General features: G+C 39.1%; 4 protein-coding genes across 12 annotated transcripts; 3 read left to right on the forward strand and 1 right to left on the reverse strand.

Annotated features, from left to right (window-relative positions):
• The first annotated feature begins 1,846 nt into the window (after window positions 1-1,846).
• Window positions 1,847-9,968, forward strand: LOC133726776 (ABC transporter I family member 11, chloroplastic). 3 transcript variants are annotated; one of them, XM_062154391.1, is made up of 11 exons: window positions 1,847-1,944; window positions 2,044-2,101; window positions 2,287-2,366; window positions 2,535-2,586; window positions 2,691-2,824; window positions 2,966-3,080; window positions 3,189-3,275; window positions 3,400-3,448; window positions 3,895-3,979; window positions 4,440-4,561; window positions 9,277-9,968. In XM_062154391.1, exons 1-10 carry the CDS (start codon window positions 1,856-1,858, stop codon window positions 4,516-4,518), a joined length of 828 nt encoding a protein of 275 aa, XP_062010375.1. In that variant the 5' UTR covers window positions 1,847-1,855; the 3' UTR covers window positions 4,519-4,561; window positions 9,277-9,968. The 3 variants fall into 3 exon arrangements, with proteins under 3 accessions (XP_062010375.1, XP_062010378.1, XP_062010376.1); XM_062154394.1 differs by lacking the exon at window positions 9,277-9,968 and adding an exon at window positions 5,387-5,506; XM_062154392.1 differs by lacking the exon at window positions 9,277-9,968 and adding an exon at window positions 4,961-5,096.
• LOC133726774 (protein LAZY 1) lies at window positions 5,260-9,268 on the reverse strand. Of its 4 annotated transcripts, XM_062154389.1 has the most exons (5): window positions 7,955-9,268; window positions 7,810-7,876; window positions 6,633-7,417; window positions 5,764-6,046; window positions 5,260-5,400 (listed from the first exon to the last, which is right to left on the reverse strand). In XM_062154389.1, the coding sequence occupies exons 1-5, from the start codon at window positions 7,958-7,960 to the stop codon at window positions 5,381-5,383; spliced, it is 1,161 nt and encodes a 386-aa protein (XP_062010373.1). In that variant the 5' UTR covers window positions 7,961-9,268; the 3' UTR covers window positions 5,260-5,380. The 4 variants fall into 4 exon arrangements, with proteins under 4 accessions (XP_062010373.1, XP_062010374.1, XP_062010372.1 ...); XM_062154390.1 differs by having other exon boundaries at window positions 6,633-7,393; window positions 7,810-9,268; XM_062154388.1 differs by lacking the exon at window positions 5,260-5,400 and having other exon boundaries at window positions 5,672-6,046; window positions 6,633-7,393.
• Window positions 9,969-10,840: 872 nt separating the features above from the next.
• On the forward strand, window positions 10,841-14,657 carry LOC133726777 (probable metal-nicotianamine transporter YSL6). 2 transcript variants are annotated; one of them, XM_062154395.1, is made up of 7 exons: window positions 10,841-11,353; window positions 11,454-11,626; window positions 11,899-11,996; window positions 12,199-12,336; window positions 12,583-12,772; window positions 12,874-13,006; window positions 13,523-14,657. In XM_062154395.1, the coding sequence occupies exons 1-7, from the start codon at window positions 10,993-10,995 to the stop codon at window positions 14,458-14,460; spliced, it is 2,031 nt and encodes a 676-aa protein (XP_062010379.1). In that variant the 5' UTR covers window positions 10,841-10,992; the 3' UTR covers window positions 14,461-14,657. The 2 variants fall into 2 exon arrangements, with proteins under 2 accessions (XP_062010379.1, XP_062010380.1); XM_062154396.1 differs by having other exon boundaries at window positions 10,842-11,353; window positions 13,526-14,657.
• Window positions 14,658-17,739: 3,082 nt separating this feature from the next.
• On the forward strand, window positions 17,740-18,650 carry LOC133707460 (uncharacterized). 3 transcript variants are annotated; one of them, XM_062133034.1, is made up of 2 exons: window positions 17,740-18,013; window positions 18,325-18,650. In XM_062133034.1, exons 1-2 carry the CDS (start codon window positions 17,740-17,742, stop codon window positions 18,447-18,449), a joined length of 399 nt encoding a protein of 132 aa, XP_061989018.1. In that variant the 3' UTR covers window positions 18,450-18,650. The 3 variants fall into 3 exon arrangements, with proteins under 3 accessions (XP_061989018.1, XP_061989025.1, XP_061989033.1); XM_062133041.1 differs by having other exon boundaries at window positions 17,740-18,004; XM_062133049.1 differs by having other exon boundaries at window positions 17,740-17,998.
• Window positions 18,651-24,801: the final 6,151 nt, after the last annotated feature.

Genomic DNA, 24,801 nt, shown 5'->3' on the forward strand with positions numbered 1-24,801 from the left:
ATCCTGATTCATCAATCAGTTTATACCCAAAAGATGCTTAGGCGTTTCAACACTGATAAGATTAGCCTTCAAGCACCCCAATGGTCGTCCGTAGTCTTGATCCTAAGAAGGATCAATTTCGTCCAAAACATGACGATGAAGAAGTGCTAGAGGCAGAGGTGCCCTACCTAAGTGCAATAGGCGCATTATTGTACTTAGCTCAATGCACAAGACCGGATATCTCATTCGCTGTGAACTTGCTAGCTAGATATAGCTCTGCGCCTACACGACGCCATTGGACTGGTGTTAAAGATATCTTTCGATACCTAAGTGGTACGATCGATATGGGCTTGTTCTATCCCTATAGAGAGAAGATGGATTCGGACCCATCAAGTGCCAGGGACGCCACACATGGTGGACTGCGTCCCCTATCCCCATCCCAAAACGATATAAGTGTTTTGGAAGGTTTTGCTGATGCCGGGTACCTCTCTGACCCACACAAAGGTCGCTCCCAAACTGGTTATGTTTTCACCATGGGAAAGACCGCGATATCTTGGAGGTCTACAAAACAGACCTTAGTCGCTACTTCTTCGAATCATGCAGAGATTATTGCTCTTCACGAAGCAGTTCGTGAATGTATATGGCTTCGATCCATAGTTACGCATATTCGAAGCAATTGTGGTTTGAAGTCTACCACTGATGAGCCAACGAGCATTTATGAGGATAATGCTGCTTGCATTGAACAAATGAAGCAAGGCTACATCAAAGGCGACAACACCAAGCATATATCGCCCAAATTCTTCTACTATCAGCAACAACAGAAACTCCTCAAGATCAAAGTGAACCAGGTTCGATCTGAGGACAATGAGGCAGACTTGTTTACTAAGTCATTGCCCAAATCCACGTTCGAGAAACATGTGGCAAAAATTGGCTTGCGGAAATTATCTGAACTCCCATGATCGTAGTCATCAGGGGGAGGCGCAGACATCAGGGGGAGATGTCTACATGTTCACCTCGAAACGTGAAGGGTGTGTTGTGCTCTTTTTCTCCTTCGACCGAGGTTATTTTTGTCCCACTGGGTTTTTGTTACTCGGCAAGGTTTTTAACGAGGCAACGAGAGAAGCACCGCGTTTGGACAACACAAGGGGGAGTGTTTAAGAATATCTCTATTTGTGTTTGGCCCAAACTCTAGGTTACTTGACCTAGTGGTAATATGATTTAATTAGAAGGATCTAGAATCCTAATCAATGTAGAATTACTTTCCTTGCATGATTGAGATTCTATGCATTGTAATCCTCTATATAAAGAGGCCCCTATTATCAATGAGAATACACAGCAAATTCCTTTCAATTTCAGTTTCTCTACAACAATAAAGAAGATGATTAATTAGTGGCTGGCGGGACCGCTTCTCAGTTTTGCAAGTAAACCAACGAGCGGTTGACACGTTGTTTCGTCCGCATATTTCAATTTCACGGACGTGCGCTTCGGATCGGTTCTGTATATATATATATATAGCAAAAGGTTTTTGCCAAAATCGGCCAATTGTTGAAAATAAGTTTTTTGAGATTCATTAAGACATTTAAAACATGTCTAAGTAGTCGTATGAAATTCACTAAGTACTTAAAAAATATACACTCTCTTTTCAAAAAAAAAAAAAAAAAAAAAAAACTTTTGTCACGCAAGAGAACCGAGTTCATTTTGGATCTCAAGAACGGTCGGAAATTGAATCATTTAGGGTCTGTTTCATTTACGTGGCCCAAACAAAAATGAAGAAAAATGCCCACCTTGTGTATAAGCCAAGCCCAAATGTCCGAAGCCCACGAGGAAGTAACGTATTAATTATACCAGAAAAAGCCCCGGTCTGCAAACCGCGAAAATGGCGAGCTCAGTTTTGGCTTTGGAGCCCTTTTCAGGCTGCAGACCGCTCCAACCGGCTGCCTCAATCACCCCCAAATCATTTTCAAGGCATGCTTCACCTCTCTCTCTCTCTCTCTCTCTCTCTCTCATGAATCTTTTGCCTTCACAATTATAATTCAATTGGAATTTCTCGTTTTCTTTCTACAGTTTGAAGTTCCGGAAATCTCAACCTGTGAAATTCAAATGCGATTACTCCTGCTTTGAAGTAAGTCTTTGTTGATTTTGTTTTTTTCCTAGCAAATATTACAGTAATTCCCGAATAAGTTGTTGATGATGAGATAGGCAATGTGCATAACCATAGGGGTTTGGAATAGTCTGCTTTGTTAAATTTGTACTGAATTCAGTTAGTTACCAACACAACACTGAATGTAAATTGTCTGTAACTTCAAGGTCAGAGATGTGAGCTACCAACCGCCAGGGACCGAGCTCAGCCTTCTAAATGCTGTTAGTTTTTCGCTTCCGGAGAAGAGGTACATGTCTGTGGTGTAATGTCATTTTTTTATTATTGCATGAAAACCAAGTGATTTGGATAGATGAATGAAGTAAGTGATAGGGCGTGCTCGATGCGATGAACTAGATCACATATGTTATGTCACGTTTTGTATTCATAGGATAATTTGTTCATGTTTACCTGGCAGCTTTGGCTTGATTTTTGGGAGGAGTGGTAGCGGAAAGACTACTCTTGTGCAGGTTGTGTGTTGTTGTTGTTGTTAAGGGAACTATTATGCTATCCATCTTGTTCTTAAGCACGAAGCAGTATCTTGCTGTATGATTTCCCTCTTCTCCCTCTTCAGCTGCTTGCAGGGTTAAACAAACCAACTTCAGGTTCAATTCAGATTCAAAAATATGGAAATGATGGCAAGCCGATTCGGTCTCCGGAATCCTTATCCACAGGAAGAGTTGGCATTGTATTTCAGTTTCCAGAGAGGTATTGAATGTTAGCTAGGGAAGTAAGAATTGGTTTGCAAATTCTATTTCAGTTTTCTAGTGTTCGTAAATTACCAACTTTTCAGTAGCCCTCAATTTTTTTTTATTTTTTTTTTATTAATATGTCCATCTTTCAAGCTAGGTATTTCGTGGCAGATAATGTGCTTGATGAAGTTACTTTTGGGTGGCCAAGGCAAAAGGGAGATCTTCAAATGAAGGAGAATCTTGCTCGAAACCTCCACAGAGCGATTAATTGGGTACTTGTGCTCTTCTCAGCATGAAATGTCTTCTACATATTCTGACAGTTTTGTTCTTCTCATTCATGTTCATTATTTATTGGGTCTGTTATATCAAAATGACTGCAGGTTGGTTTAAGTGGGATCTCACTGGATAGAGATCCTCACTCCCTTAGTGGTGGCTACAAACGTCGTCTTGCCTTGGCAATTCAATTGGTAAGACTTTAGTTTTAAATATATTCAAAGATAGTAATTTCTTTCATAAGATTGCAGTCTTACATAGCTGATTAGAGCTATGGTACGAAGTCGCTCATACTTGTCAATTTGCCCGAATCTTCAGGTACAAATCCCAGATTTATTGATATTGGATGAACCTCTTGCTGGTCTTGGTATGAAGATGAATTTAGTGCTCTTTAATTCTACATCATTATGTGTCTTCCCCTTTGCTTTTTCCATGCAAGTTGAACAAATGATACTTTCCAACAATGAGCCATAAAATCCCCTTTGTGCCTTGCTTGCAAAACATTCTTCACCTGACAACCAATATAGTCTTTCCCAGTCACTATTCGAACTGGATTTTGTCATTCATTATATTCAAAGTGATTTTGGTACACTTGAATATTGAACCAAATTGACCCAATCATGCCAAAGTTCCAGTCCATACTTTTTTTTGGTCTGAGAATTCCTTTTTCTGTAAATTCTTTTATTAGTGCTCATACCTTATACTTCTTACCTTCTTTGTTTTTTTTTGTTTTGTTTAGTTTTTTTTTTTTTTTTTGGGGGTTTATGTTTCTGATCCTTCATTTGAAATTATAGTATCCTGTGTTTTCATCAGATTGGAAGGCACGTGCAGATGTTGTGAAGCTACTACAGCATCTAAAGAAAGAATTAACCATACTTGTTGTCAGCCATGATCTCAAGTCTGTCCCTTGGTCCTTAATTTCAGTGTCTTTGTTATTCTTCACATGTTTTATGTTCAGAATTAGTTTGTGCATTGCCACAGTGAACTAGGTAGTTCGGGTGTAGGGTATGTCATTTTCCAATATCTGATGGATGGAGGTGTCCTGCATAAGCTTGATTTCTGCATTAGACTTAGTTGGATATCGTGTAGGACATCTTTTTTAACACCAGTACAATATAGAGAGTGAGCTTGGTATACAGGTCCTATTAAATTTGTTGAGCAGCGTGCATATAATTGCCACTGAAATCCAATGGAGTCATGGTGAAAAAAATAAATAAAAAGCCCTTCATAACACAATTAATTGTTGCAGTGGCTTAAAGTGCATTCCAAGTCAATATAAATTTATAAACTACATTGTATCTGGTATATTTTTCTATGCATTTTGTGTCTGCTTATGGTACTTGTAATGTGTCTTTCAGAGAGTTAGCAGCTTTAGTTGATCATTCTTGGAGGATGGATATGGGTGGCATTCTTAAGGAGGAGCCTCTGCCAATTTAATTTCAAATTATGCTGGTGCCTCCTGATAATCTGACGCTGCAAGGTTTAAATCTTTTCTTATTTTAACTTCTGAGTTCTGACATATTAATGCTTGACATGGAGGGTTCATGATAGCAAAGTATTACTTAAAAGAATAAAAACGGAATCTAAGAAATAGCCAGAAGCTTGAGAGCAATTTTCTAAGTCCAACTAGTTTATACTGTTAAGAGGTGGAGACTTTAACTGCTATCTATAATGAATTGAAATTTTGAACTATGTTAAATATAAGCAACTATAGTGCTTTGTATGGATACTTGGATAGTAGATAGCTAGGAGTAGATGCATTTAATTTGTTGGTCTGATTGTGGGTATAATATTTGAGATGTATGCCTATATCTGCCTCTTTGGCTATACCAAGTCTACTAAATGTCTGATAAGATTACATGGTATCTGAACAAAACAGTAGGCGATGATACGAGGGGTCTGCGGGGAGCATCACAGAATATATTTGTAATACTTATTTAAGCAAACCAAAATGGTTCACAAGTCTCAACCATTGAAAGATTTGTAGATAATCAAAAGCATGTATATTGATTCAGATAAGGTCATAAAAATAGTCAAACTTCATCATCACAGTGACCACACTGATACAATATAGGTACGTCTAGTACTCCTCAAAAGCATGTTTATTGATTCAGATAAAGTCATAAACATAGTCAAACTTCATCATCACACTGATACAAGATAAGTACGTCTAGTACACCGTTACCTTTTCTTGAATGCAACTTACCACTTAATCATTCACAAATAAGTACATGACCAATAGAAATATTCAAACGAACACACATTCTTTCTCATAAAGGTGGCCACTTATGATTTCTTACTACAGCTCCAACACCAAGTCTGAAATGCAAGGAGTGGAAACTGGTTAGTGTATTTATAGTAGACTCAACTTTGCAGACCATGAGGTCCATGATCAGACTCATTATGGAAAACTTCATATGTGGCCTAATAAATTTTTCTTCTATGTTGTGAAGATGGTATGCTCATCAATGATAAGTTTTCTCTGTTTTTTTTTTTTGGAAGTAATGGTATAATCTGGTTCAATTCCTGAATTGTTAGTTTTTAAGTTTCTCATTATTGAATTAGGTGTTTTGTACTTTTGTTCTCCTGGATGTTAGGTTTTCTGTTTGTTGTTAGGTGTTTTGTACCTGTAGGAACTAAACCAAGTATGTTGCCATGGTATGGAATAGAAAAGATACTTACAGTCTGCATCTGTTTTGATCCAGTGCTCTTCATTTCTTCTCAAATCACTGCCATTCAGCCTGTATTGAGGCCAGTCCATGTACTTCTTACATTGTTTGGTCCCTTCCTTAAACTTTGACTCATGGGGTAACCTTATGTTCTCTGCACCCATGAGTATCAGATTCCTATTACAACCACCAATGTTACTGGAGTTGCTCTTGTCCTTGTATTTCTTGGACTTGATAAATTCTTTTTCAGCTATAGAGCCTTCAGGATGAATCCTTCTTTGAAACATACGTAATACCTGCATTCGACACAAAAAGAAATGAAAAAGTTGAATGGTAAATTGTCATCAATTCTTTTCTAATATAAGTTGAGGGATCATCTGGTAGTCTTGGCTAAATTATCAAAAAAGAAAAAACAATTGTTTTTCTTATGATACATTTGTCTCATGGAACCTATACTTATGGTTTACCATAAGTAAGGTTCCCTGACTGGATTCTTGGTTTGCCAGAGAGCATTAACCTGGCAACAGCACCTGCTTTTAAGTGTATCCCTAATTCCCTATATAAACCACACTGGCCCAGATTTCGTTCATCCTAAGTTTGCCTTACACAATTAATTTTGTATGATGCTAGTGTCACATCCTTTGTGTGTGCTGAAGCTGTAAGCCACCATTGGATCTCTCACCAGTGAGGTCCCTTTTGTGTAGATGCTTAGAACAGATCATGGACAGTATCTGATTGACATACCTGTATCTTGGTTGCCATTATTAGGAATGCAATGATGCATGCATGCATGTGCATATGCTCATACATGAGTGTTATGGTATGTGTATGTGTGTATAATCAAGAGCCATCAGATATGCTGTTCAGCTATGGGAACCCAACCTTATGGGGTTTCTTCTTGGTTGAAACAGAATCAGATGCCTCACCAAGTTTCTTCATGGTGGAAACAGGATCATTTGAATGACCACTAGTAGAAGTGGAGCTCTTGGAAGAAGCATAGAGTTTTTTTATTATCTTCTTCATGGAATCCATGGCAGATTTACGTTTTTGCTTGGGATCTTTCTCCTCACTTCTCTCGAAATTTTCAGTCACTTTTGTCCTATCAAACAGCTCTTGTAGTGATGCCTTTTCTTTCTTTGCTTCTGTTCTCATTTCTGGCAATTCAACTGAGGACCCAAGCAGATATCCTTGGAGGGGACAAACCACTGTTGCTGCACAGTACTCTTCATCTTCAGAGTCCTCCATTTGCATGCCACTGAGTGTAATACTGCTAACATGACTGTCCCTCGCTGATGATGGATCTTCCCTTGTCTCAGCCTCAAGAAACCTCTCTAGCTCATAGTTGATGAGCTTCAAGTCATTTTCTGTGACCTCTGTCTTTTTCTCAGTTAGGTTCTCTAAAGGTGTTGCAAACGTTGGTGTTGCTGGTTCATTGGCACTTGTTTCCGAGCCAAGAGTTCCAATGGTGAGAAAGCCATGAAACAGCTCTGAGACAATAACAGATGTTTCTTCTTCTCTCCTGTCTTCAGATTCAGAAAAAGATTTCTTTTGGTCCTTCCTAGGTGGCTCTAGGAATGTAGATCCATATCTGTAACGGAAGGTTGGCTTTGTATAGGCATCTTGGTCATCATCTGATGGCTGAGCTGAAAGGCAGATACAAGGATTCCCTGAAATTTGTTATGGAAAGACTTAGGACATTTGTGAAAATAACTAGAGGTGAATGACTTCATCTTTGCATATTAGTCATATTGGTGGCTGCATTTCTGGACATTTAAACTGGTTGATCTGTGTGTTGAATGATTTCATTAGGCGTCTACTAGCAGCTGTATGATTTATAGTATAAGGTGCTCCTAATGATTTCGCCCGGGAGAGATAGTGGTTGTGGGCGCTAGTAATAAAAGATTGGCTACCTCGGGCAATATGGGTTTTGAGGTATCATAAATCCTAATAGCTTGACAGGGTTTTGCTTGAGGTGCCGGGTTCGTTTGGAGAATCAGAATCTCTACATTTGGTTTTAATGTAAATTGTGAAGAAAATGAAAGAAAATTAGTAGGAATACCAATACTGAGATCCTTGAGAGGTTCAATGCTAGTGTGCTGAAATTTTTGGCGCACCCATTGTAACAACTGCATCAATGGTTTGCAAAGATGAAGTTAAATAGATTGAAAATAACATCTCATATATTTAGTATGAGTTTAACTTACCTTCATTTTCACCTGTCTTGGAGGGCTTGATGTTATATTGATTCAGTAACCATGGGAGACAAAAAATAGATGTAGATGTAGATGTAGTTTGCAAGGAAGATGGGATTTAAAAAGAGATGGTAGGAATGTTAAAGAGTCACAGAATAATCTCATAAAGATCTTTCAATTTGACTTCTGAATGCTGATTGATACAAGGGTCTGATAAGGTTGAGTAGAGAGAACCAATTAGAAAGATACAAGATTGTGGTTGGCTGCTCTTATCAAAGACCAAATCATCTAGAGAAATTGGAGGTTGGTTTGAACACCATGAAATTGTCTTCGTGCATATTTGTGTTTTCTTGAAGTTAGTCTCACAGGTATAAATAATGCCACATGTAATCCTTGATAAAATATATAATAAAATGTAAACACAGACATGTCTTTTAGTTGGCTATAGACCTGATAAACAAGTGTCTTTCTGATAAAGTAATCTGGGGTTCACATCCAAAACCAATTGGCTATGGATGGAGTGGCCCAAACCCTTATAAACCCATAGGCAAGGTTATATTTATCCAATGTGGGAGTTATAGTTACACATTCTCAACACGCCCCCGCACGTGTGGCGATTTCTCAAGCCATACACGTGGACAAGTTATATTGGGTGACGGTGAGCACGTGTGGCCATCGCTGAAACCAAACAGGTGGATAACCCGCTCTGATATCATGATAAAGTAATCTGGGGTTCACATCCAAAACCAATTGACTATGGATGGAGTGACCCAAACCCTTATAAACCCATAGGCAAGGTTATATTTATCCAATGTGGGAGTTATAGTTACACATTCTCAACACTTTCGGGTAGTGCAACAATGCAAAGGACGACGAGAGTATGCACTGTACTTGTTTCGCTGGTGAAAATATACATATTTTGTAATCTGATTATTGGATCTAACTGAGCTTCTGTAGCATTCTTAAGCCACATTACAAGAGTTAATGCAATGCAGTTTTTTGTGATATCATAGTGACAGTAATTCACTCGTTTATTTTCAATGAAAATTGTATTTGCTATATTTTCATTTTGCACCTTACTATTTAAAGCTGTTCATTGCATGTGAAAAGTTGATCTTAATCCAGTGTTGGTTCTAGATAGCAGTCTTATTACAATGAAATGTAGGATCACCAGACAAGAGTAGGGCCATTTTTACTTCAATCACACTTGTGCAGCTTCTCTGCTTGCAGCTTATGAATTAAGTTTCTGTTTTTGCCATATACTGACGTAATCTACTTGCTTTAGCCTTAATTTCTGCCTGTTGTTTTGTACTTGATTAAAACCTTTCATGCAGGTATGATTGTGGCATTTATTAGCCTAGAGGCTTGCATTCACCAACTGCCTTATTTATCATGTTCAAGTATCTTCTCGACCGAGGAGGCAGTAGGACAATGTTGCTGGCCCAGAAATATCTGCATACCCCACAAGGATCTCTGGAAGTAGACTAAGGAAGGAGAAAGCTGGTGTAGGCTTACAGACAAGAGCAGTGCATTCATTCACGTGTCTTTGACTAGATCTTCTATCAGTGGGGCTTGAATATTACGCAAAGAGAAATGAACTACTAAAAAGAAGGTGAGGAGTCCTTGAGTGTCTTTGTTCACTCTTCATGAGTTTGGTGTATTCCTTTGTGGAGGTAAGTTTCTGCTAAAAATGACAACAATTCGAGTTGGAATTGGTATACCATCTTTGTTTTTGTTTCTTTTTTCCTTTTTTGCATGAAAGTATGAAACGATGTATGTGTCTCCCACTGTAATTAATTGAGACAAGCTTTGCTCAAATCTGTCAAAGTTGCAATCAATAATGCTCAATTGGGTGCTGAGCATCCTCATTTTTAGCTACCCAACAAAGAGCTACGATACGTAGGTGTCAGATATCAGAATCACTGACCTTCATTGCAGTTTCGATACACACTACAACAAACGTAAAGTTTTGCAAGCCCTCAGGATGGTGACCATGGAATAATAAATGTTTTTATTATTGTTCTCATTTGTATGGAATTATTGCATTTTGATAAGAAACAGGTTGGATGAGTAGGGTAAGCCCATCATATTGCTGCTTTAGCAGGTGAATTCAATAATTTAGCCCATAATCAGTCTCTTTTTGTAGATGGATTACGGATAGTTGTTTCTTGAATTTCTTATGATGATATAACTTTGGTTTTGTTGATGAGGTTTTGCATTCACAATGAGTATTATATGAATTTCCCTAACTGATTGTCATATATTCTGTATACTCTGGAATATTTTTTTGGTAATAATTTGTCCTACTCCCTTGTCCACGGTCCATCAATTCCATTCAGAATTGAAGGAGACTCTTGTACATATACCTTTAGAAAACGTAATCGGGATACTGATAGTGCATGTATGAGGTAGAAACACTTGTTTTTGGCATTTAAAGTTTGGGTCGAGGAATCCCGTTCGATGCCCTTAAATCTAATACATCATCTTCCGTTCCTCATTAATAAGCCCTTCATTTCCCTAAAAGAAAAGAAACAAAAAAACAAAAAGCACTTGCACACATTTGCCTTTTGCTGCAAGTTATTGGTCAAGATTAGTTCCATTATCTATTTTAAACAAGTACATCAGATCGCCATATCGGAGTGACCACTCCTACCTGAGCAGTGGATAAGGTCGGTGGCCCGCATTGTACAGAGAGTGAAATACGCAGCCCAATGGGCTCAAACATTAATTGGGTCACATTTGGATTATTAGGGGTTACATTTCCAATGAATGAACCTACTAAGAATTTAATACTAAATACATTTTTTTTAACGTGTGGAAACACGCGGCAAATTTTGAGTGGACGCGGTAAATCCCAACAAACTTTCGAAAGGGCCAGATAGATACCTTTCCCGAAATTCTCAACTACCTACCTTTCTCAGTCAGTTTCTTCTCTCGTCTTCTGAAATTCTAGTGGGGTCTTGGAAATTCGAAAATCCCTATTTCGATTCGATTCGATTCGATTCTTCTCAAATCTCAAATCTCAAATCTCAAATCTCAAAGTGGAAGTGATGGGGACGGAGACGACGTCCGTGGAGATATCCGAGCCGTTGCTTGTTGACGATTCAGACAAAATCAAGGCCGTTGAGGAGGAAGACCGAGTGCCGGAATGGAAGGAGCAGATCACGGTGAGAGGGCTGGTGGTGAGCGCCGTGCTGGGGACCCTGTTCTGCATCATCACACACAAGCTGAATCTGACGGTGGGGATCATCCCGTCGTTGAATGTGGCCGCCGGTCTGCTCGGGTTCTTCTTCGTCAAGTCCTGGACCGGGTTGTTGGCCCAATTTGGGTTTCAGGTGAAGCCCTTCACCAGGCAAGAGAACACTGTCATCCAAACTTGCGTCGTCGCTTGCTATGGCCTCGCCTTTAGCGGTATAACCCTCTCTCTTAATCTGTGTGTAATTAAATTTGGTTTTGGTTGCATCTTTTTTTTTAATACCGGAAAAAAAATGAAACTGATGAGGACGGACAGGGGGATTCGGTTCGTATTTGGTTGCAATGGATGAGAGAACATATAAACTTATCGGGGAGGATTACCCTGGTAACAGGGCAGAAGATGTTATTAATCCGAGCTTGTGGTGGATGACTGGTTTCCTCCTTGTTGTCAGCTTCCTTGGACTTTTTAGTCTTGTTCCGCTTCGCAAGGTAACTACTTCCACTGTGGGGCTGTTTTGTTCTTCTATGTTGTAGTTATTAGTTGCTGTGTTCCATGGTTCTACTTTTCGCAATGTCTTTTTAGTTTGCGATAGATGTGGCTGTTCAATTTATATACCTAAGTAATTATGTTAACCTTTCAGAGGAACTGTTGTCTCTTATTTTGTACCGCGCCATTTTTAAGACTCTTAAAGTTTGACATGCCATGATTGGCATTCGTTGTAGTTGAAAGCATCCTCACTTGTATATGCTTCTGAAATCAGGTTATGGTTATGGATTACAAACTTACATACCCCAGTGGGACTGCCACAGCAATGTTGATCAATAGCTTTCACACTAAAAGTGGTGCAGAGCTTGCCGGGTAAACTCTATGTCTCAACTTCACTGAAACTGGTCATTCTTTCCCCTTTAAAAAAATAAAATAATATAGATTTAATATCCTAAGCCCTTTCTATCTGTTTTCATTCAAATAGAGGCCTGAGTTCAAAATGAATCTTTTTTTTTTTTTTTTTTTTTTTTTACTTTTTTTTGCACTGAATATATATGTACTCTTTTTATTGCAGGAAGCAAGTGCAATGTCTTGGAAAGTATCTAAGCATGAGTTTAATTTGGAGCTGCTTTAAGTGGTTCTTCAGTGGTATTGGAGATTCATGTGGGTTTGACAACTTTCCTAGCCTTGGATTGACACTTTTTAAGAACACGTAAGTATCTTCTTTTTTTCTTTGTCTGATTCTTTTATTGAGTCTAATTCCCTTTCCCTTTTCATCCCCTCCCTTCACCCCCCCCCCCCCCCCTGCAACACCATTTTCACCCCTCTTAATTATAAGTTGAGGTGGCTAACACTACTTTGGTGGAGCCACTGGCAGTAGCTGGTGATGAGAAACAAAGGACTTTGTTTATGAATTAGAAGTAAAGCTGTCCGTATTTACATGTTTCGCTATGTGCAGGTTTTATTTCGACTTCAGTCCTACTTATGTCGGATGTGGTCTTATTTGCCCTCACATAGTCAACTGCTCAGTACTTCTTGGGGCTATCATATCATGGGGTTTCCTTTGGCCTCTCATATCCCAACATGCTGGGCACTGGTATCCAGCTGACCTTGGTAGCAATGATTTCAAAGGTCTTTATGGATATAAGGTATTGTGGAATCATTTTTGTTGGAGGCAACACTGCCATCATTATAGCAATAATCTTGATTATATTTGAGGTTTGGCTCAATCCGTAATGTTTGTTTACAGGTCTTCATAGCTATTGCCCTTATTTTGGGGGATGGTCTATACAATTTGATCAAGATTATAGCCATTACTATCAAGGAAATATGCAATAAAAGTAGTAAACAGAGCAATCTTCCTTTGGTTAAAGAAAAGTTGGGTGAGTATTCATATGATGTCTAATATTCATGGATAATTTATTCGACACCCTTTAGTTCTTCACATTGAATCATATACGGAAGGCATTAGTTCAGTGTTGAACTTTTATTTTTTCCCCTCTTCTTAGCTTGTAGTAGTTATCTAGTAATCTGGATTGAGTTGTGACGTAAGAGCATAACTGGCTTAAACATCATTGTCATTTAATATTGTTACTGTAATTAGGAATGCTAAAGTAAATTATTTAACTTAAGAGTAGCACTCTATATGTATTTACTGCACAGGCATACTGTGTGGTTTATTCTGCTAGATATAGATAAAGAGAACTTAAATTGAGTTCTGATAGTTGAGCCAAAACTAATTTTAATTTTAGGTCCTGAGTCAAGTTAATTGTTCAAGGCAGCTTTCATTGGTTAAATTATCTGATCAGTATCTTCTGAACTCTACATTTATTGTCTAGTTATTCTTTGTGGGAATGAATATGTTTTCTGCTGAAGATTAATAGTTGTTATGTGCTTAGCAGATGGTGAGAGTTCTGAAGTAACCCTGGAACAAAAAAAGAGGGATGAGGTATTTCTCAAGGATAGAATACCAAACTGGGTTGCCGGTTCTGGATATGTGGCCCTGGTGGCAATATCGACAGCAACAATGCCAATTATCTTTCCGCCTCTCAAATGGTATTTGGTGCTGTGCTCATACATCCTTGCTCCTGCTCTTGCCTTTTGCAACTCCTATGGCACTGGCCTCACAGACTGGAGTTTAGCTTCAACTTATGGGAAAATAGGTCTTTTCATCATTGCTTCATTAGTGGGAAGTGATGGTGGGGTTATAGCTGGTTTAGCTGCTTGTGGGGTGATGATGTCCATTGTCTCTACCGCAGCCGATCTCATGCAAGACTTCAAGACAGGTTACCTCACCATGTCCTCGGCCAAGTCTATGTTTATCAGCCAGATAGTGGGAACAGCCATGGGTTGTGTGATAGCTCCATTAACATTTTGGTTGTTTTGGACTGCTTTTGATATTGGCTCACCTGATGGTCCGTACAAAGCACCATATGCTGTAATATTCAGGGAAATGGCAATTTTAGGTATTGAAGGCTTCTCCGAGCTGCCAAAGCACTGCTTGGCTATGTGTTGCGGTTTCTTTGTGGCTGCTTTGGTGATAAACCTCTTGAGGGACGTGACTCCTAAGAAGGTATCCCAATATATTCCTATTCCAATGGCTATGGCAGTCCCATTCTACATCGGAGCCTACTTTGCCATTGATATGTTTGTCGGGACAGTGATATTGTTTATATGGGAGCGAGTGAATAGGCAGAATTCAGAGGATTTTGCAGGGGCAGTCGCTTCGGGTCTAATATGCGGTGATGGGATTTGGACAATTCCATCCGCGATCCTCTCTATCTTCAAGGTCAATCCACCCATCTGCATGTACTTTGGGCCTTCTTTGAGCAGCTAGCTGGTGTTGTGATTGTAACTTGTAAGTTGGAACTGAAAAGTTGTTGTATTGTTTCAACGCACCTGGCTTGTCTAGGTTGGCCGGTTAGACTTTGTAAATACATAAATATATATGATTTATTGGGGTTGTCTTGCTTCCATGTACACCAGACAGTTGATTACTTGGAAGTCTAGTCTCCCTTTCCTCTTTTTATATCATTCAAATAGTCTTTCACAAGGAAACTTTTTGCTCAAGTTACTAATTATCATCCGGTTTGTTGAGCGACTGCAAATGGTTGCTGATAAGGTTAACACATTACCCCAAACTTTAGGGAGAGATTATTCAGAGCACCGCCGTGCACTTGCACCAACATAAATGAATGGTTAGATTGCATTAAATACACTTTTTGTTTATTAAAAATAAAGTTGATAATAAATATCAAGGGTTGAGATTATTTTATAAGGGTTGGGTCACTTGCACCGTCGGTGCATAGAATAATTTCCAAACTTTAGTAGGGGTGCCAGCCGAAAAAGTGACTGGATGTATGCAATAATGTAAATTTCGCCAAAAGGGAGTGAGCGTATGAATGTTCCATACGGACCTGGAATTTTCTCACCTAATATAGTAATATTTTTTTGGTCAACAACTCGTTTTTCACTAAAAATTATGGACTATAGCACACAGTTTTTTGGTCAAAATCTCATATTAGTTTCACCTTCAAATCATGATTTTTAAGCATTTCTCAAACATACAGAATTCAAAAATCTCAACTTGATATTTTTTTTTACGATTTTTCAGAGTCAAAACAGAAGAAAAATCATTAAAAAAAATTGTACAAGATTTTGGTGTTCCGCAAGTTCATACACCTTCCATAAATCATTCTCAGCAAAAGGAAAACTTATGTTGCAAAACATTTTCAAGAAGAAAAAAAATGTGTTAACAAGTATTGACATGTACGTTTTGGCATGTCACGGACTCACGGTTGCCCCCATGACACTTCCAAACGTGCCAAACCATGCAGGCACCTTTTTTCCTGAAATCTCCTTGTGTCATGAGTTCATCAGTAGTAAAACATGGTTTTTAGTCAGGGTTCCAATTAACAGAATTTGAAAATATCCACCCAATTTTTTTCTTTTTAACAATTTCTCAACTCAAAAAGAATCCGGAGCACAAAAAATTTCTGAATAATTTTTCATTATCTGTTACATACTTACATTCTTATTAATGGTGCTGCAGAATTATAACTCTGTGCATTGCATGTATAGCATAAATTTTATAATCAATGGTTTTAGGTTAATGAGGATGCATCATTATTATGTAGAAGAAATCTTCGATCTGTTTGAAATACTAATGCCTTTTCTAGTGGCTCATGGTGAGTCTGGTTGATCATAATAAATGAGATGAAATTTCGTATACGTAATTCATATATATATGCATAAATGTTTGATGGGATGGTTCCCTATAGGCCAACACATGCATTGGTGTAAGCACTTCTGAATCGAATCGAATCGAATCTATCGAACCTCCTATTTATAGTACTATATCTATGTGCAGGTTGATGAATGGTATATATGCCTGCCTCTTGCTACCTCATACCCTTTCATTACATGTGAGAAAGAAAAAAAAATCATTTCCAAATTATAAACATATATGATTGTTTTCTTGAAGCCATTTTCACTTGCAGAGTAAATAATTTCCAGCAAGACTAAAGCAAATTCTTCCGGGTTGCATCTAGCTTGCACATGGATAATGATATGTTTACAGTATTAGGAAGAATCAGAAATGGGAAAAGGTAGAGAGGAAGGTCCACCACGTTAACAAATAGAGACTCCTCCGATATGCACCATCCATTATATTCTCCATCCAATTGCTGAGCTCCAATAAAAGCCAGAATCTCTAAGTGAATGGGATGGACCTCAATCACCATTATCCTTATCTTTCCCTCATGACATATATATCTCTCCTCTCTATCTGTGGGTGCCATCGTTTTCTTCTGCTTTTCAATTGTTATTTTTGTTGACGTGTGAGTCATTATATTGACATGTCAATCATTATTAGTTGACGCGTGAGTCATTTAGAGAATATGTGTATTCAGTAGTTTCCTTATAGGAATTAGTTTCTTATACTAGATCGTACTAATGTGTAGTACAAGTATAGTACAATAGGGTTTTGTATATATATCCCTTACACAATTGTGAATAATATAGAAGAATTCTCGCTCACAAATATTTTCTCTTTTTCCATCTCAATATTTGACTTGGTATCAGAGCGAAGATCCGAGAGGACTTTGTCTCTCTGTTTTTTTTCTTTCATTCTTCTTTCCTCACACTCTGGGGTAAGATTGTTCCTTCCTCGAATTTGGGGGTTAGGATTGTTTTCTGGTTTTTAGAAGGTTTACTGTTGTTTCTTGACTAGTCGATTAATCCCTCTCGACTTGACAACTTACCTTCTATCTCAATTCCGTTGCACGATTGTTTCTGTTGGTATTCCAATGGCTGGCCCTTATACTCCACTTCTAGAAGAAGGGAATACCAGCAATTCTAGTATTCAAAAGTTGAAGTTTCCGTTCAAAATCCGGATTCTTCCTCAGGTTCATTCGGAGGAGTAAAATTGAATGGACCTGGGAATTACAGAACATGGAAGAAGATGATTTCAGCCCACCTTCTTGGAATTCACAAGATGGGTCATGTCACCGGTACCATTAAGGTGACGACTAATGATCAGAGTGAAGAATATGTCAAGTGGGAAGATGCTGATGGACTTGTACTGTCAATTCTGTACAAGGCCATGACTGATGAGGTGGTCCAATTGATCATTGGGTGTGATACGGCTGCAGAAGTTTGGAAGACGCTCAATGATCTCTATCTAAATGAATCTGACTTCTCTCAGATCTATGAGTTGTTGTGCAAGGCAACAAGGATGAAGCAGGATGGACAAGCGGTTTCAGTGTTCTACACTCAGCTGAAGAACGTTTGGGCTGAGATTGATCAGCGGCGACCAAACAAATTGAAGGATGCTGAGGATATAGCCTGGTATGTCAAGGAGAAGGAGTTGGAGCGTGTGCACCAGTTTCTCAGTGGATTGGATGCTAGACATGACAGTGCCAAGGGAGAGCTGCTACGTCAGCAAGAGTCTCCTTCCCTTATTGAGGCGTTTAACTACATCCGTTAGGATGAGTCTCAGCAGGATAGTGCAAGAGGAGTTATTTCTGAAATCTCTAGCCTGACAGTCCAAGCTAAGCCTTCACGGGCTCAAGGTCCACCTCCTGGCTTCACTGCACCACATTCAGGACTTCATCCCATGACTCAGGCTCCTTCATCAGTAGCCAATTCTGGGTTGGTATGTCAACATTGCAATCTACCTGGACATGCCAAGGAGACTTGCTATAAGCTGGTTGGGTATCCAGCTGGATATTTCAGCAAGCCTAAGCCAACAGGACCTCGAGGGAAAGGAAAGGCAGCTGTCCATCTAGTTCAGAATTCGGAGTACCTTGGTATTGCAGGGCAAGATCATACCACAGGCAGAGTTGACAATCCTTCAGTATCAATGGTTGGTAGAGGTACTGGTAAGATTGGTATGGCTTTAAAAGTTTCAAACTTTGTAGGTTCAGATACTTGGATTATTGATTCTGGTGCTTCTGATCATATGACCTACGATAGGAAATACTTCATTAGTTTATCCACTCCTAGTGTGTCACATGTTATAAATGCCAATGGTGAGTCCTTCCCTGTCCTAGGCGTTGGGTCCATAAGAGTCACACTCACCTTAGTTTTGCATGATGTCTTATATGTGCCTGACTTGTCCCATCATCTAATCTCGGTTCCCCAACTCAATACTCAATCCATGTACTCTATAACATTCTTTCCTATGTATGTTCTTTTTCAGGATCTTCTGACCAGGGAGGTAATCGGCAGGGGGTATCTGAGGAGAAGACTGTTTCATCTGGACCAAGCATATGTCGGGCAGAAGCCAAGGAAGACTGCATCAGTCGCTTTGACTTTGAATTCTAGAGAATTGAATGAAGTGTGGTTATGGCATAGACGCTTAGGGCATTCTTATTTCAGTGTAATGCGTAAAACTATGCCCTCTTTATTTGTTGGCATTAATGAGTCTTCCTTACATTGTGAAACTTGTGTTTTGGCAAAAAGTCATCGAGTCAGTTACCCATTGAGCCTTTCTAATAAACGTTTCATTCCCTTTGAAATTATTCACTCAGACGTGTGGGGACCTTCCAAAGAACCCACTATTTCTGGAATGCGTTATTTTGTTCTATTTATTGACGATTGTACTCGATTGTCATGGGTTGCATTGCTTAGGTCTAAGGATGTTGTATTTCCTGCATTTCAAGCATTTCAAAAAATGATTCAAACACAATATAATGGCCTTATCAAAGTTTTTCGTTCTGATAATAGCAAGGTTCTAAAAAACGCTAGGCGCTAGTCGGGCGGTGACCCAGAGATTAGCGCCTAGGGGCCTAGGCGGTTTTTTTGTTTTTAATTTTAAATTATTTTTATGACATATAATAATATAAATAACAATATTTAAAGTCTAAAAATTAATTATAAATATAAAAATAGTCAAAATATAGAATAAATTAGGGTTTACGACCGCCTAGACCCCGCCTAGAACTGCCTAGGCCCCGCCTAGAACCGCCTGTCCCCGCCTAGCCCGCCTAGTCCCCGCCTAGCACCACCGCCTAGCCCGCCTAGTCCCCGCCTAGTAGCCCAGCGCCTAAGGGAAACGCCTAGGCCAAAATCGGAGCGGTTCCTTGCCGCCTAGGCCGTTTTTTAGAACATTGGATAATAGGGGGGAGTTTGTCAATAGTGTTTTCCAGGAGCACTTCCAAGAACAAGGCATAATTCATCAAACTACTTGTCCCCACACACCAGAACAAAATGGTGTGTCAGAACGTAAAAACCGTCATCTCTTAGACATAGCCCGAGCATTATTATTTGGTGCCCATATGCCTAAGTATCTATGGGGTGAAGCGGTCCAAACTGCATCCCACCTCATTAATCATCTTCCTTCCAGTGTCCTTCAGGGGAGTATTCCCTTCGAAGTCTTGTCCAGTCCACCCATGTCTCTATTCCTTCATTCCATAACCTACATGCCCGAGTCTTTGGATGTGTTGCCTTTGTCCACATACCAAAAAACCAGCGGTCAAAGTTGGATGCCCGGGCTCTGAAGTGTGTCTTTGTAGGCTATGGTTCTCATCAGAAAGGATATAAGTGTTATCACCCACCTACACGGAAGTTCTACATCACCATGGACATGTCTTTCTATGAAGACATGTGCTATTTCTCCCCCACCAACAACTCTCTTCAGGGGGAGAATGAATTTTTTGAAGAGATGTATGTTGGTGGAGCATTGAAGAAGAATCAAGATGCAGAAGAAGAAAGCACTGCTAAAATTCCAGAGTCAACAGGGGGAGTTTACATGTCAATCCCTAGACTTGAAGTAGTTAATGACCAGTCGACAGGGGGAGTTGACCTCTCAGTCAAAGAACTTACAATCGACTAATCAAGCAGTCGACCTATCAAAAAAAGGGGGAGTTGACATGTCAATCCCCAGACTAGAAGACATCGACGTCGACGTCGACCAATCGACTACTGAAGCTGAAGAAGATTCTATACAGGCTTTCCCCTTACTTGATACTCCACCCCTAATGCTGAAATCTCTTGTCAAGAAGCTCCAACTCAGGTATGTCCAATATCTTCATCTAGTAATTCAGTAGAGTCTGTCTCTTCTACATATGTGTTACCTAGTAGAACCACCCGCGGTCAACCAGCAAAAAGTATGAACCTTCCATAACTGCTAAAGCCAAATATCCAGTAGCTAACTTTGTGTCACACCATAGATTATCCAAACCTTATACATCATTTGTGAATCAAATATCCTCTGTATCTGTACCTAACAAAGTGCAGGAGGCTATGGGAGACCCAAAGTGGGCCAAGGCAATGGAGGAAGAAAAGGAGGCATTAGAGAAGAATCACACCTGGGAACTTGTACCACTACCCCGTGGAAAAAAACCAGTTGGATGTAGGTGGGTCTTCACTGTGAAACATAATGCAGATGGCACAATAAGCAGATATAAGGCAAGGTTGGTGGCTAAAGGATTTACTCAGACGTACAGGGTTGACTATGATGAGACTTTTGCTCTAGTAGCCAAGATGAATAATGTTCAAGTGTTATTGTCACAACTGGCAGCAAACCTGAATTGGCCACTCCATCAGTTTGATGTTAAGAATGCTTTCCTTCATGGAGAGCTAACTGAAGAAGTTTACATGAACTTACCTCCTGGTTATATACCTGACATACCAGGTGATATTGTGTGCAGGTTGAAGAAGCCCCTTTATGGACTGAAACAGTCACCTCGTGCATGGTTTGGCAGGTTTACTCAATCCATGAGACGCTTTGGATATAAGCAGAGCAATTCTGATCACACCTTGTTCCTGAAACACCAAAAGGGGAAGGTGACTGTGCTAATCATATATGTAGATGATATGATGATTATAGGGAATGATCTAGCAGAAATTGAAAGCCTTGAGGAGAAATTATCATCCGAATTTGAGATGAAGAATCTAGGTGACTTAAAGTATTTCTTGGGGATAGAGGTCGCCAGGGGGAGAGATGATATCTTCTTATGTCAGAGAAAGTATGTGCCGAACCTCTTGGCAGAAACAGGCATGTTAGATTGTTGCCCAATTGATACTCCAATTGAGCAAAACCACAAACTGGCAGAATACCCTGATCAAGTTCCAACTGACAAACCTCGGTACCAAAGGCTAGTGGGACGTCTGATTTACTTATCACATACTAGACCTGATGTAGCCTATGCAGTTAGTGTTGTGAGTCAGTTTATGCACAATCCAAGTGAAAGACACATGGATGCTGTAGTGAGGATCTTAAGGTATTTGAAGTCTGCACTAGGAAAAGGTTTAATGTTCTCAAAACATCAACACCTTGATGTTAGTGGGTATACAGATGCTGATTGGGCTGGTTGTATCACAGACCGGAAGTCTACATCTGGCTACTTTACCTTTGTGGGAGGAAACCTTGTTACCTGGAGGAGCAAGAAACAGAAGGTTGTTGCAAGGTCAAGTGCTGAAGCTGAATATCGAGGTATGGCACATGGAGTGTGTGAACTCCTATGGTTACGTAATCTTCTCCGAGATTTGGGTTTTAAGCCTAAGTCAGCTATGCAACTGTATTGTGACAACAAAGCTGCAATTGAAATCTCTCAGAATCCTGTGCAACATGATCGAACGAAGCATGTGGAAGTTGATCGACACTTCATTAAGGAAAAGCTGGACGCAAGGTTGATTACCTTTCCTTTTGTTCCTACTGAGGAACAATTAGCAGATATACTCACCAAAGCTGTATCTAGCAAGTTGTTCTATGACTCACTAGGCAAGTTGGGTCTTCGAGATGTTTATGCCCCAACTTTTTTTTTTTTTTTTTTTGACTTTATCAAGGGGAACCCAAAGGCTTCCTAGGCCCAAGATAAACCCCTTCGGCGCATGTGAAATGCTCCAACTGTGCATTGCAGCACAGTGCCTAGCCACTTTGACAGCTTCGGGGTTCGAACCTAGGTCGGGGAGCACACCCAACAAGGCAAGAACCACTAGGCCACTTGCAGTGGTTGTTTATGCCCCAACTTGAGGGGGAGTGTTGACGTGTGAGTCATTATGTTGATATGTCGGTCATTATTAGTTGACGCGTGAGTCATTTAGAGAATATGTGTATTCAGTAGTTTCCTTATAGGAATTAGTTTCTTATACTAGATCGTACTAATGTGTAGTACAAGTATAGTACAATAGGGTTTTGTATATATATCCCTTACACAATTGTGAATAATATAGAAGAATTCTCACTCACAAATATTTTCTCTTTTTCCATCTCAATATTTGACTATTTTGTCGGTAATGTGCAAGTTTTCGTTCTTCTTGTAACCTTATTTTCTTCAAGAAAGTTGAATAAGAATACCAACAAAATCTCGCCAAAAATTTCAGTGATATGGCCCTTTGGAGAAAAATGTCTTTAATAGTGATTGAAAGCATCTTTAAAGCCTATGTTCAACTCTTTTCTTAAAAGAGGAAAAACAATTTTGACAGTATAGAAAGTGAAAACTAGAAATAAACGATGATGAAGCCTGCACTTTTATCTTATTGTTATTGCATATTTCTATATGATGTTACTTGACGAATTGATGGCAATAATTTTAAGATAGATGTAGCCCATTTCATAAAATGGGTGGTTGAGATACATCAATCCATCAAAATTGGGAAAAGAATCCATTGCAAATGTGAAAACAGTGTAGCTAATAATACAAGAGGTCACAATCTGTGCCATGTGATGTGCCTCAGTCCCAGTTTTCATTTTCAATTTTGAGCACTATAGCTGGGAGCTGCCTCTTTGCTTATGCTTATATGGCATAGCTGTAGCATACAGTCACCCTCAAAATTATTACTTGAAAGATCAAACGTGTCAAACTATGCAATTCTCTTCTTTTTTTTCAACCAATTATAGATTCTGCATATGCTGTATAATAGTTGGTTGGTTGTCCAATTCAGTAATACTGTCTGCAAAATTTGAATCCTTTTAACAAACAGATACAGAAGGGTTAAAATAAGCGACAACCCAAAATGGTACAAAATGACCTCATCCATCTGTTTTGCATTAAGCTATAACCAATATATACCTAGCTAGCTAGCTGTTGGGGAGTTTCCTAGAGCTTTCTCCTCCAAATTATTTGATTTATGAGAACTGTTGCTGCTGACTTGCAGCCAAGTTCGTACAAATTCATACGCATGTTTCAACTTTATTGTTGGCGAATCTAAAAATATAATTGCAGGCAGCTTTTGTATGTACAGCCAGAACATATTTTCGATCTAGCTTCTATTTTATTTATTTATTTTTATTTTGCACAGATTAAGTTTTAACGCTTATCATTGTTAACTTCTATATTGGTTGCCTAAAAGGAGCGAGGTATCCTTCGAAATGACAAAGTCCATTACCTTAACGCTTCTGCTGTGGTGGCCCATATATAAACTCAAAACCTTAATCATTAGTGTCAGTGTCTGTGTTCTTTAATTAATAAAGCTGGATTCTTTCTTCCGTATATCAGCATGCCCCTGAAAAGATCAACCCTAATTTTCCAATTTTAATGAAAAGGAGAATATGAAAGCTGCAGATGTGCATGCATGTCAAAGAAAATATTGAAGAAAACCCTACTGTGGTGGAGACTTTAGGCTTAATCCCCATCATATTACTTCCCTTGGCTTCTAGAATACCTAAAAGTTAATCGGTTTTTTCTGAAACAGATAGAAGTAAGAGGTTTGAATGGTGCATTAAGACAAACCTAGCACAGTACAAAGATAAGTGAGCCAATTAAGGTTATCGATCTCTAATTAGAAAACCTTCATATGAAAGCAAAGATCTTTTTCCCATTGCTTTGAATTCATGTATATAAAAGCCAGCCACAGCAAGAAGGATATTTCAACAGCTAACTTTTGAAGAGGGGCCTGCATTGTCTCCATGATGGGAAGCACTTGTCACTACCAATTCAATCACCAACATACACGTACCGTTCATCCCATTCCCATTTCCCGCTATTATTATGCATCGATCAATTGGTCTTCTCCACATCAAACCCTAAAGTTAGCGACACTTCTTTCGCTTTAATGGAGGCTTAAAGAAGTAGAAGGAACAGGAAAAGCTAGCTAGCATGCTCTTGATCAATCCTTAAAGTTCCTTGCTTAGTACGTAATACTCTGAATGATCATTCTTGTTTTTTGTTTAACAATAAATCACTAGCGAATGAAACTTGCAGGAAAAGAAAACGCTTTTAAAATGATCGATCCCCACTATGGTGACCGAATATCAACTTCATCCATGGATAATTGGATATGGTAACCCAGAATCATGCATGCAGTGAAAAACTGAAAGTCATGATCAATGGATTAGTGCGTTAACTAGGTTTCTAGTTTTAATTAGTGCTATAATTAGTGTTCCATAGATCTTGAAAAATGAAATGGAAATTTGTTCACCGGTCCTTGTCATTGTCAATTGTCAATTGTCATGCCCCATAAAACTATGGGAGTTGTTTTGGTTATTATACAAATTAATTGGGGATCGAGTTGGATATACGTATGTCTCTACCTCTAGCTCCAGCTCCCTCCCTTTGAATTCGATTCATTAATCTTTTTCTTAATCAAATAGTAAGAAGGGGACACAATAATCACACCAACTTGCACACCTTTTGAATTTTGAAAGTTAAAGCATGTTTGGACCAACTAAACCCGACTAAATTAACCATTTTTGTGGACTTGTAGATCACGAAAGTCATTTTATGCATCATCT

Source organism: Rosa rugosa, chromosome 1 (genome assembly GCF_958449725.1).
Source record: "Rosa rugosa chromosome 1, drRosRugo1.1, whole genome shotgun sequence".
Taxonomy (NCBI): Eukaryota; Viridiplantae; Streptophyta; class Magnoliopsida; order Rosales; family Rosaceae; genus Rosa; species Rosa rugosa.

Excerpts from the sequence above, each read along its gene's own strand:
- LOC133707460 (XM_062133034.1), top strand. The coding sequence starts at position 17,740 with ATGACTCAGGCTCCTTCATCAGTAGCCAATTCTGGGTTGGTATGTCAA. Across the intron at positions 18,014-18,324 it reads TAGAGGTACTGGTAAGATTG|GATCTTCTGACCAGGGAGGT; the intron begins GTATGGCTTTAA and ends GTTCTTTTTCAG.
- LOC133726774 (XM_062154386.1), bottom strand. Across the intron at positions 7,418-7,809 it reads TCTCAAGGATCTCAGTATTG|GGAATCCTTGTATCTGCCTT; the intron begins GTATTCCTACTA and ends AACAAATTTCAG. Across the intron at positions 6,047-6,632 it reads CCAAGAAGAAACCCCATAAG|GTATTACGTATGTTTCAAAG; the intron begins GTTGGGTTCCCA and ends TGTCGAATGCAG.
- LOC133726777 (XM_062154395.1), top strand. The coding sequence starts at position 10,993 with ATGGGGACGGAGACGACGTCCGTGGAGATATCCGAGCCGTTGCTTGTT. Across the intron at positions 11,997-12,198 it reads AGTGGTGCAGAGCTTGCCGG|GAAGCAAGTGCAATGTCTTG; the intron begins GTAAACTCTATG and ends TTTTTATTGCAG. Across the intron at positions 12,337-12,582 it reads TTGACACTTTTTAAGAACAC|GTTTTATTTCGACTTCAGTC; the intron begins GTAAGTATCTTC and ends CGCTATGTGCAG.
- LOC133726776 (XM_062154391.1), top strand. The coding sequence starts at position 1,856 with ATGGCGAGCTCAGTTTTGGCTTTGGAGCCCTTTTCAGGCTGCAGACCG. Across the intron at positions 2,367-2,534 it reads TTTTCGCTTCCGGAGAAGAG|CTTTGGCTTGATTTTTGGGA; the intron begins GTACATGTCTGT and ends TTTACCTGGCAG. Across the intron at positions 3,449-3,894 it reads TGAACCTCTTGCTGGTCTTG|ATTGGAAGGCACGTGCAGAT; the intron begins GTATGAAGATGA and ends TGTTTTCATCAG.